The 12,554-nt window shown below is 40.6% G+C and overlaps 1 protein-coding gene across 1 annotated transcript in view; it reads left to right on the plus strand.

Moving 5' to 3' along the window:
- Positions 1–12,554, plus strand: part of TSPAN14 (tetraspanin 14) — an 86,991-nt gene that overhangs the window by 50,517 nt on the left and 23,920 nt on the right. The window contains exon 3 of the mRNA XM_027857500.1: positions 11,562–11,612. Coding sequence (XP_027713301.1) covers positions 11,562–11,612 — 51 coding nt within the window. The remainder of the gene's footprint in view (positions 1–11,561; positions 11,613–12,554) is intronic.

Consider the following 12,554-nt stretch of genomic DNA (forward strand, 5'->3'; position numbering starts at 1 on the left):
TATTATTAATCCCAATTTTGCAGGTGAGGAGACTGATGCTGATGGAAGTTAAGTGGGTGCACAGGGGTGCACAGCTAAGTGTCTGAGGTTGAATTTGAACTCATCTCTTTCAGATTCCCAAGTCCAGTGCTATCAGCGCATGACATTGCCCCACCTGGGGGACAGTCATAGACTTGTAGCCTTTCAGAAGTGGGAAGGCTCTGTTTGTTATCAGTCTCCCCGGCCAGGAATCATTTATTAAGTATTTCCTCTGTGCAGGGCACCTCATCACATCCTGGATAACTGAATGTCTAATCTTTACTTAATGGGTGACCTTCAGAGATGGGAAAGTCACTCCCTCCTAAGGCAGCCTATTCCACTTTGGATATGTAATTTTTCAGAAATTCTTCCTTATCAGTGAGCTTAAATCTGTCTCTGTAACTTCACCCATTAATTCTAGTTCTGCTCTTTGGGGCTAGGAAATAACAAACCTAATCCCTTTTCCACATATAACTTTTCAGATATTTGGTCACCTTTCATTCCTCTGTGCTTTTTTTTTCTGTTCTTCTTTCTCTCCCATCCTCCCACCCACCCCCCCAACCTCCCTGCTCTATGTTAAACAAATATCCCATGGAATTAAAAAAAATTAAAATAAATTTTATTGATACCTTTTGTTTTTATATCATTAAATTTCACCCTGCTTCCATTTCTCTTCCTTAACCCCTCCCAGGCAGCCATCTAAATAAAGAAATTTTTATTAGATTGTAATCACATTGAGGCCACATTGAGGCCAGGGACTGTCTTTTGCCACTTTTTGTATCCCCTGTGCTTAGCACAGTACCTGGTATGTAGCAGGTATTTAATAAATGTTTATTGATTGATTATTAAAGAAAAATAAGACAAAAAAATCAGCAAATCCCAACAATGTGTTGAAAAAAATATTCAGTACAGTAATTTACACCGGAGGACCCCAACCTCTTCAAGGAGTTGAGAGAGGTGTCTTAGGAACTTCTATGTCTGTAGCCCATGGTCCTCCAAGTATACCATTTTTGTGTATGGTTTTGAATTCTATCATTATCCTGGCTACTATTTTCCACCTTGTCAGTGTCATCTTACTTAAATTGTGGCATCCAGAAGCAAATATGACATGATATTTATATCTACATATATTCAGATTGACCAGTATGGCCAATTACAGGAGGAATGTAACTTTCCTTTTTCTTTCTTTTAATATAGTTCATTGTTGCCTTACCAAGATAGCAACACTCTAATACTATGTGCTGTTGTTGAGTCTATTATCAATGGACAGAGATTATAAACTTGAATTCCTAATGCTGGTGAAGTTAAAGATCTACCTGTTTCTCCTTCCTCACTCTCTCCCCCTCTTCCCCCCCAATTTATTAATAGAATGAACAGGGGTAAATTAAAGGGAGCTGGAATGGTCAGTGCTTGAAAAGGGGGCTGATAGCACCAAGTCACTTTCATTCTTTTAGAAAGCCTTAACAAAGCAAGATTCCTGGGTGAGGCTGGCATGTGATCAGTTATCTGTAGCTTAGAGGATTCTGCTGGCTTATCTTGCTGGACCCAGCTTCCTCCCCTATCACTCCCCGTGAGTTGACTCCAGAGTTCCACCAGTCCATGTCTTCCTGAGGCCTCTCCCGACTCTTAGGCCGGTGCCTGGGTTTCCCTGGGTCCCAGTAGGTATTTGTTGAATCAGAATGAACTTCTTCATGATTTCACCCTGCTTTGGAAACCTTGATCAAAAGCAGCCAATCCTTGGAAATGGTCCATGATGGCGTCTGTGCCTTGTCCTTGTTTGCAGCCCTTGCAGCACTGAGGCCCACCTACTGCAGGAGGAGGCAGGCTCTCCAGTGTTAGCTGAATGAATGAACGTGGGGTTTTTTACAGAGTTCTGGGGTTACATGAGGATGGACAGCCAGAAAAACATATTTGCCTTGTTGCCAGCATTTTACTTTGAACCTGATGAGTAAGGAAGGGCCCCTTAGGACTTTTCAAGAAGTACCTGAATGGGGGGGAGGGGCGTGTGTGTGTGTGTGTGTGTGTGTGTGTGTGTGTGTGTGTTTTATAAACAGTTAATTTAATTGTTAGACTCCATTAAGGTCTGCCAAATCAAAGTGAGGCAAGCTGCCTTTGAGATCAGTAGCTTGGTTATTATCCCCACTTTAAAAACAACAACAAAAACCAGATGTCGAACCCGAGGCTTGATTACAAGGTCATCTGAGTTAGCAAGTACTGGGTCTCAGTACCTGAACATCAAAAGGACCTGTGAAAGGGGGGAGGGCAGTTGGATTTGGAGAACCTGGAGGACCTGAGTTCCCTGCCCAGTTTTTCTCCTGCTACCTGCGTGATAAAGGGCCAGTCGCTTAGTTCCTCTGGAAAAGTTTCCTTAGTTTCCCCTTTTGTAAAGTGACAGGCTCTTTAAAGCTCTTGTAGTTTTCAGTCTGTGATCCTGGGAAGTCAGCGCTATAGAATCATAGATCCTGTATCTGTCAGGGACCTCAGAAGGCATCTAGTCCAAACCACAGATTTCGCAGGCAATTGAGGCCCAGGGAGATTGTGACTTGCTCAAAGCACTGCTGAAGCCCTTTTCTGGCATCCCTCCCTGGGGGGCCTCCTGTTTCTACTGGAATGCCTCTGGTGGAAAATGGTGAGAGTTCAGCAGGATAGCTAGTGGCAGAGCTAGACGTGAAATTCTCCCTTTTTTTAGAGCCAGGTAGGGAGACTGATGCCGGAATCTGGAATGAATTTATGAACAAACGAAAAGGATTGCTTAAGTGATGATTATGCACTACTGAAAAACGACTAAATAACAAAAAACCTGATATGGGGAGGGCATTGGTTCTAGGGAGGGGAGTTTTGATCTGTGGGGTAACAAAGGTGGTGAGGAGAATTATAGGGCAGTCTATGAACATTCTCTTTCTAAGAAACTGTAAACTCTTTTTGCTTGGCAATCTGCCTGATATAATGGAGAGAGCACTTGACTTGGAGTTAGGCAACCTGGGTTTGAGTTCTGGGTTTGACATCAGCATTTGGGCAAATCACCACCTTTATGAGCCTTGGTTTCCTCACTTTTGAAATAAAGGTAGTAATAATGATAACCTCTAATAGTAAAAATAAAGCCTACTTCATAGACTGTGGTAATAAATGGAGGGGTGCTGTTGTTGCTATTGTCAAATACATTTTGTTTTTAAATCTGTTTTATCAGAGGGCAGCTAGGTGGCTAATTGGATAGTGCACCGGGCCTGGAATCAGTAGGACCTGTGTACAAATCTGGCCTCAAACCAGACCCTTGACACTTAACAGCTATGTGACCCTGGACAAGTCACTTAACCCCAATTGCCTCACCAAAAAGAATACACACATATATATATATGTATATACACACACACACACATATATATGTATGTGTGTATGTATATGTACACACACATATATGGTTTTTAATGTTATCATTGATATCTTTTGTTTTTCTGTCACCTGTATTCTCTCATCCCATCCCTTCCCAGATAGTCTTCCTTTATAATAAAGAATAAAGGGAAAGTTAGCAAAACTAACCAATATATGTATATACATTGAATATGTATATATAGTATTAAATGTCCCTAGTCCCTCCATCTCTGCAAAGAATTCCTTTTCATATTTCTATTTTGAGACCAGACTTGATCAATTAAATGCCCTTTGAAAAAGTCTAACTGTCCCAAATAAAGCTATGCTTTAGGGTTACAGTAAACCTATTTCATGTGTTGAGGGGGTACAGAAGTAGAGGGAGATGAGGCAGAGAAAATGTGTCCTGCTTCAGGAACCAGCATCAAGGGGTCTGAATCCAGATGCAGTTAGTCAAAGTTTGTAAACTGGACCATTTCGTAATATTTTCAGTTTTACCAATAAGGTTGCTTTTTAAGAAACAAAGACTCAGGGTCTTCATGAGAGGCTTTGAACTTTTGCTGTTATATACACCATTTAACTAGTCACAAAATATGTAGGATCATAGGTTTAGAGCAAGAAGGTATGGAAGAAAAACTATTAATATTGTACTCTGCGTTTATATACCCTCTGACAGAAACAAGCCTGTCTTACACCTTATTCCTTTATAGGTACTTACCTATAGGGTACTTACCCTATCTATCCTGTGTATAGCTTGTTTGTACATATTTATTTACTTGTGGTCTCCCCCATTAGATTGTAAGCTCCCTGAGGGCAGGGACTGTCTTTTGCCTTTTTGTATCCTTAACTCTTTGCATAGTGCCTGGCACAGAGTAGTACTTAATAAATGTTTATTGACTAATTGACAATTTTATTTAGGAGTAATCTAATTTCAAGTCATTTCTGACTTAGAGGTGTTCAAAATGAGTTTTCCTATGTCCTCTTGACACGTCTCTGCTTCAAGACAATTTTAGGTAACCTTTATAATAATTATAATAATAATAAACAACTAGCATTTATTTAGTGCCTGTTAGGTTTCAGGCGCTGGGTTAAGTTCTTTATAAATGCTATCTCACTTGATCCTCAACAGCCTTGTGAGGTTGGTGCTGTCATGTTTTATTTACTTATTTTTTTTGGGTGAGGCAGTTGGGGTTAAGTGACTTGCCCGGAGTCACATAGCTAATGAGTGTTATGTGTCTGAGGCCAGATTTGAACTCAGATCCTCCTGATTCCAGGGCCAGTGCTCTATCCACTGTGCTACCTAGCTGCCCCGTTGGTGCTATTATTATCCTCATTTTACAGTTGAGGAAACTGAAACCAACAGAGGTTAAGTGACTTACTCAAGGTAGCACAGCTAGTCTCTGAGGTCCTGTTTGAGCCCAGGTCTTCCTGACTCCAAGCCCCCTACTTTATGCACTGTACCACCTAGCTGATTTAGAGGAATCCAATAATTGGCCTATGCAAAGCATATATGCAGAGCAACAGCATCTCTATCCCCTTCCTTCCTGATCATTCCCATAGAATAATCAATGGGGTCCCTCCCATAGTTCTATTTGGAGAGTCTAAATTGAATAGAAGAGCTACCTCTTATTGAGTGGCATGATTTCTCTAGTAGTCTCTAATCTCTTCTGGGAATAGTGAGAGATTGCCTTTAGATGGTTCAATACCCAGCTAACTCCAACTGGAGGGTGGAGGGTGGTCAAGGGGAGGCCAAGGCCACAATATTATCTAGGTGAGAGGTACTCTTCTATTTGCCTAGTAAAAGGACTTTTTTCTTTGTCCTGACCTATCCCAACCTTCCAACTGGGAAGTAAGGAAAAGAGTTCTTTATTAGGCAAGAGAAAATGGTGTTTCATAGTATTTTCAGTTTTACAAATAAGGTTGCTTTTAAAAAAACATATAATACTTCAACAAAGGGATCTTAGAGACCACAGAGTCCAACCCTCATTTCATAGAAAGGGAAAGTGAGGCACAGTGGTTAATGAGTATGCCCACTATCACACAGTGGAGTAAGTGGGATTTGAACCCAAATCCAAACCCACTGTACTATGCCCACTTGTGCATAAAAAGAATTTTCTGTTACTAAAAGATAAGCATATTTATAAAAAAATAACCTATAATGGTCCTTGTTCTGGGCAGGCTATCATGCCCTAAGCAGTTTCTCATCTTGTTTACCCCTAGTCACTGGCACTGCCCATGGGACATTTGCCACAGAGTATCCATGCAAAGTTGACAGGGAATATGTGGTATCAGAGGCCAGTCCCTGACCAGTCCCCATAAACCCTCATCCTGTTGTCTGTTTGATTCTTCCCTAAAAATAAAATAGAGTTTGGGAACATAGCGAATGTGTGGGTTTATTTTGCTGGGTGTTCTTATTTGTTGTAAAGGTTATGTTTTTCTTTTCTTTTCTTTTTTTTTTCCATTTATGGTGGAGAGGGGAGCTATTGATAATTTTGCCAGGAAAAAAGAAAAGAAAAGAAAAGAAAGAGCATTTAAAAACAATAGATCAAAACAGAAGGAAATAAGACAAGCAGGATAACTGGGAAAAGTATCATGTTGAGTTTATATATTTTAACAGAAAGCAAGATGTACGGAAAAAATTAATGATTTCACATAATCCTTATTTTTTTTTTGGTTCTACTCTGTGGTATTTGGGGGTGTTTATTAAGTTAAGAATAAAAAAGTGTTGTTTGTTGTTTAGTAGTTTTTCAGTCATGTCTGACTTTGTGACCCTATTTGGGGTTTTCTTGGCAAAGATGCTGCTATTTCTTTCTCGAGCTCATTTTGCATATGAGGAAACTGAGGCAAACAGGTTTAAGTGACTTGCCTAGGGTCATTCAACTAGTACGAGTCTCTAGCCAGATTTGAGTTCAGGAAGATAAGTCTCTATCAACGGCCAACCTCCTTTCCCCAATACCCAAATGGGAAAATCTATACTAGTTCTTAGACTCTGGTCATCCAAACAGAAACTCAGGAGGAGGTGGACTGTGTAACTAAGCAAAGAATGTTTGGTGTCTGGCCTACATCTTTGATGATCTAAAAAAGTTGTCAACAGAGAATAAAACTAAGAAGGAAGGGTAAAGGATGTGAAATATGCTTTATGGAGCAATCAGGCACCCTTCATTCCCTCTGAGCTCTCACTTAGAGGAGCCAGAAGAGAGGAACCAATGTTTTAAATTAAAACAAAACAAAACAAAATGCCTCCTTCGTGCACAGTAGTTTTGAAAAATAAAGGGCTTCAGTGCCATTTGTTTTTATGTTTGTCATTTCCAGATATTGCCTTTAATCTTTTCCATTCCATTCCATTCTGTTTTCCATTCCCCCCCTTTCCCATTTGAAACCTTCCATGTTATAATAATAATGAGGATAATAATAGTAATAACTAACATAGAGCACGGACCATGGTGGCAGGCACTGTGCTAAGTGCTTTATCTCTTTTTATTTTCACAACAACCCTGGGAGATAGGTGCTATTATTACCCCCATTTTTAGATTAGGAAACTGAGGCAAACAGGTTAAATGACTTGCCCAGGGTCACACAACTAGTAACTATAAAAGAAGCAGGATTTCAACTCAGGTCTTTCTGACTCCAGGCCTGACCCTCTATCTACTGAGTCACCTAGCTGCCTCTGTAACAAATAAATACCATTTAGGATAAATAGCCAGTAAAGTGACAGAAATCTGACAGTGTTCTTTCTTCACCTCTGTTCTCTGTGCTTGGGGAAGTGTATGTCATTGCCTATTCTTTGGACCAAGATATTAGTTATTACAATGTCCTTTTAGTGGGAAATCACTTTCTGATGAATCTGATGGATTACTTGGTGTTGCTAATATAGTCTCCGTTTGAATTATTTAAAAGTTCAAACTTTTATAGATTGGATTATTTTTGAGGGGCTCCCCAGGCTACAGCATTAATTAATTCAAACGTTAAGTAATGTTAGAAGGAATGAGGAATGTTAAGCCTGGAAAAGGGGAGACAGAGGAAGAGATTAATAAAGTAACAATGATTGACGTGAGGCTCTTTGAGAAGTAGGGCACATACAGGAATGATAAGGTCGGGAAGACCTGGAGTTTGAGTTCTGCCCCACATGCTTCCTGGGCGGTTACCTTGGGCAAATCATTTAGCCTCCAAGTACCCTCAGGCCACTCTCTAAGACTAAGAAGATGTTACTGGTCTGAAAGAAAACAAAAACCGTATAGCTTTTGCATATTTTACACACGTTCTTCTGAATGGAGGGCCAAGCCTTAAACTCCTTCCCAAAGTGTCCCTTTATAAGAGGGCTCAGAATTTTCCAACCAGCTTCATTTCCCATCAGTTGTTCTGCTTGGTTTACCTTCTGGTGTTCCTGTTTCCCCTCCCTTTCCCCCACTTCCTTTTGTGTATGGTCACCCTCCTCTCTTCCTCCCCCCTTAGATTGTAAACTCCTTGAGGGCAGGGCCTGTTTTTTTTTTTTTTTTCAGTGCCTGGTTCCTACCAGGTCTTAATAAATGTTTGTTGATGATTGATATTATCTTATTTGAACCTTGCAAGCTAGATATTCCCTCACTGCTTATTCTTTGATCCGTCAACACCGATGTCTTTGCCACTCTGCACATTATGTACACTCCATCAGACTCCTGTCATTTTTCCTGGATGTCCCATGCCTGGGATACTCTCCCTCTTTATTTCTACCTCCTGGCTTCCTTCCAGTCTAAACTAAAATCCTGAGGTCTGCAAAAAGCCTTTCCTGATCCCCCTTAATAAGCTAGTTCCTTTCTTCTACTGACTATCTCCAGTTGGATCTTGGATCAAGATGGATCTCCTGCATCCATCTTGTTTGTGCAGTTCTTGTCTCCATTAGATTGTGAGCTACCTGAGGACAAGGACTGTTTTTTACTTTCTCTAGATCCCTAGTGCTGAATAGCCCTGAGAGTGAGGAAACCTATGGAAATGCTGGTGAGGTGGAAAAGGAGAAATTATCCTCCCAACCCTCCCATCCCCTACCCACTAGTTTAGTAGAAAGATCTAAGGAAAGTTAGACTAGGTTCAAATGTATAACCGTGTGCAAATCACCTCTTCTGTACCGTGGAAGGGCTGGCTAGGTGACATCTTCAGCTCAAACGTTTTATGATGTAGATGATCTTTAGGGTTCTTTCCAGCTCTTAAGTTATGGTCCTGTATTGCAAGGACTTAGCCAGAGTCCTTAGAGATCATCTAGTCCAGGGGTGGGAAACTTGCAACCTCGAGGTCACATGTGGCCTTCTAGGTCCTCAAGTGCAGCCCTTTGACTGAATCCAAACTTCACAGAACAAATCCTTTTATTAAGGGATGTAAGGGATGGACTAGTTCTCTTCATTAGGTCAGTCATCGAGCAGGAAAGCATTGAAGGCACTCCACTAAGAACTGGGGACACAAAGAATGGCAAAAGACAATCCCTGGGAGCAAACAAGATATAGACTATAGACGGGGTAAATTGGAGTTAATCAGTCAGCAGAGGGAGGGCCCTGGCATGGTAGCATTAATGCCCAGGGTCATATAAGTGGGAAGAAGGAGAGTCATAAAGAGTAAAGAATAGGAGACCCGAGAGGAAAACATGCTTAGAAAGTTAAGGCTTTGTGGTTATTTATTAGCAGAGAAATCAAGTAGTGGAGACAAAGGAAAGTTCTATGTCAGCTTAGTCTCTGAAATTTAGAAGGTGATCATTAACATAATGCTGAGATCATTCCAGTGCTTTGTTTTTTAAACAAAAACCCTGAGCTCTGTTTCAGGAATGCTTACGTTAGGAATTTGTATGGATTTTACTTGTTTAGGGGTGGGTATAAAATAAGATGGGAAGGATTGGGGCAGAAGACATTATTTTTGAGTTTAAGATCATTGAGCATTTAATCAACTTAGTGTTATGTGATTGTTGACGAGTTTTCCCTATTGGGCTTTTCAGTAACGAGTCAGATGAGTGTTTGATGTTCCAACTCACTTGGTTAGACTTTGGTTCTAACTTGGGCAGGTCAAGTTAGTTTTGTTATTTTCTTCAGCTTCTATGTAGACTGTTCTATTGGCCTAGGCTGGCTTTCTCAATGGGTTGGAGGGAAGAGAATGGGTGAATCGATGTAAATCCATTGTTGTAAGAAAAATGTATCAAAGCGTGTAACCTATTGATGGTGGGTAATACCTTTGTATACTCTTCCTCTAAGTGTTTGATCTAAGTCAAGCCATTAAAAGAATTATTAAGTGTTTACTATATGCCAGGCACAGTGCTTATCTTTGGAAATATCTATGCAGAAAGATAGCTCCTGTCCTCAAGGAGCATACATTCTAGTGGAGAGGGAGGAGAAAACACACAAAAGAAAACTGAGAAGACCGTGGAGAAAGACTGGGAGCTTGGTGGAGAATGACCTGTATGGAGTCTAGAAAGGAATGAAGATGAATTGCATACAATGGAAGTTTTGAGAGGGGCCAGCCAATCACAGGAAAGGTGTACTTCCAGTGTGGGAAGGCCAGGAGTAGAATGAACTTCCAGGCTGCAGGAACATGGCAGAGAAGTCAGGAGTCAGGAGTGGAGTCCAGAGAGAGAACCTCTCTAGACTTCTGTTTCCTTACTTATAAAATGAGATGATGTTTGAAATAATTCATATGATGGCTGTGAAAAAACAACACTTTGGAAGTTGTATACTACTATAATATAACAGTGAGTTGTCCCTGTTATACACGTGATGAAGATGTATATTGAAGGGAAAAATACATGAAATACATGAAATAAATCCTAGTGTTAGAAAAGAAGTTAGCTTGGCCTCTCTCATGCAGGAATCTTTTTCAGTTCTGATGGAACCCAGGGATTCTGAAGTAGAGGTGAGAGAGTTCATGCTCTACGTGGAAAGGAGACCACCTATGGAGGTGAAAGATGGAATGATGAGTACAAAAGCTAGGAGGCCAGTTTGTCCAGAATGGAGAGTATGTGGAGAATAACAAGAAATAATACTGATAAAGTAAGTGAGAGCCAGATTATGGAAAGCCTTCAATGGTAAGTTTTGGAGTTGGTATTTTTTGTCCTAGAAGCGGTAGGGAATCATGGGAGATTTCTGTGTGTGAGATTTATGTAGTCAGACCTGTGAATTAGGAATATCAGTATAGCAGCTCGAAAATGGATTGGAGAGAGAAGAGAATGGAAGCGAGAAGACCAATTATTTTACTAGACCAAAGTGAGCAGTGATGAGGGCTTGAATTAGGTTAGAGGTTGAAAGTCAAGAGATGATGAAGAGGTGGAATGGACAAGACTTGGCGCCATTGGATGTGGGGGGGCAGTGAGGGAGAAGGAATAGTTAAGGGTGACAGTATGAAGTACTTGCTTTATCACCTTAATAGAATATAAACTCCCTGAAGGTGGGGATTTTTGTTTTGTCTTTGTATCTCTAGCGGCTAGCACAGTTTTTGTACATTTTTTTTTTCTTTTTTTGGTGTCAGGAATCTTGATTGCATGAATTCAGATGCAGGTTAGCAACTCTTCAGCAACTTATAGCCTTAGGGAGTTAGTTGTCTGGGAGGCGCTTGAGAATCACTCGTCCATGATTACACAGAGCCAGTTATCCATCAGAAGTAGGTCTTGAATTCATGTCTTGACCGTCTTCTAGAGAGTTAAGTACAAATACCCAAGAACAGATCTCAGACTCTGAGGCAACTTTTCTTAACTTCTGCTTGATCTCATGCAGAGATGTGATAACTTGCTATGTACTGCTTGTGCATCAGGTCAATAACAGAACTAGAGCTCTAATCTTATTAACCCTTCCAAAAAGTTCATTTTTTTTCTGTTTTATCTGGACCAGAATATTTTAAAGGGCTTGGGAGAGTGTTCTAAGTTTGTCCTAAAATGGTCCCATTCCCTCATGAAAGTCAAAGTCATCAAGACAACAGCTTCTTTGTTCTGAGGCTGAAAAATAGCTCAATTCACGTAATAGTTTGACAGATCTCTTTTAAAGATCCACTAACACAATGTATCTGTGGCACTCACACCTGCCCTTAGAGTGGTTATGCATGTTATGTTGACCAGACTGACTGTGGCTTACGCCTCTTACTTTGATCTGTCTGACTGCATATTACACCAAGATGGACTTCCATTGTCCATGGCCTCTGATTAATTTTTTTTCTCCTCTCTTTTTTTCTTCCAGTTAGCTGGAGTTGTTTTTCTTGCTGTTGGACTCTGGGCATGGAGCGAGAAGGTAAGAACATTCTTGAACTGTAGCTCTTTAAATATTTGAAGACAGCAAACATGTCATTCCCAACCCCCACTGACTCCCCCTTCCCCAAAACTCTACACCCCTCAAGCCAGGAAGCAAGGCAGCCTTTGTTTCTGCCTTTGGCAGGCTTCCAGGACTGCTATTGACTATAACAAATGCTAGTTCAGACTTGACTTTTCCTCTTTAATTTTTTTAAAACATAGCCTCATGCATTATTTGTGCTGGTGTTGAAAATTTGAATTGATTAAAACCCACACAAAGCCAGTACTTTTTAAATAAATTTTTTGGCCTTTGAATCATGGGATCTTAAGAGTTGGAAAGGCCACTAGTGTTTGTCTTGTCCAACCTCCTTTTCAACGCAGGAATATCCTTCACCGAATTTCTGCTAGATTACTATCCAGCTGCTTCTTTAAACTTTCCTGGTGATGGAGGGAGCTCACTGTCTCCCTAAAGCAAACCATACTATTTTGGGATGATTCCACATATAAGAAAATTCTTCCTTACGTTGTGCCCAAATCTGCCTTCTTACAGCCAGTATAACTTAAACTTTTGTGTTCTTCCAGGTATTCATTTTTCTGGTCTGCTGCTTTGTTAAATTTTTGGTTCCTGGTTTCTCTCTGGGAATCTCAACTGATTCTTCACCTCCCTCCCTGCTGAAGCTTCTAGCTAATACTGTTCATCATTAGAGTATGACTTTGATACTGAAATTAGGCTATCCGCTCTCTCTCTAGGATCAAAGCTTCAGCATCTAGGTCTCTTTGTCCTGAAAGGTCTAGGGAAAGCTGCACATTAAACTGTTACACTGAGTGTCAGGACCTGGCATGATCAGGCACCAGAGGCAGAGGGAGCATACTTAATAACATCTTTGCTGGAGTCCAGTTCTAGTAGCATGATAGTTTTATTAAAATTGCTTTTAAGGGCTAA

Source organism: Vombatus ursinus, unplaced genomic scaffold (assembly GCF_900497805.2).
Source record: "Vombatus ursinus unplaced genomic scaffold, bare-nosed wombat genome assembly UNPS02000749.1, whole genome shotgun sequence".
Lineage (NCBI taxonomy): Eukaryota > Metazoa > Chordata > Mammalia > Diprotodontia > Vombatidae > Vombatus > Vombatus ursinus.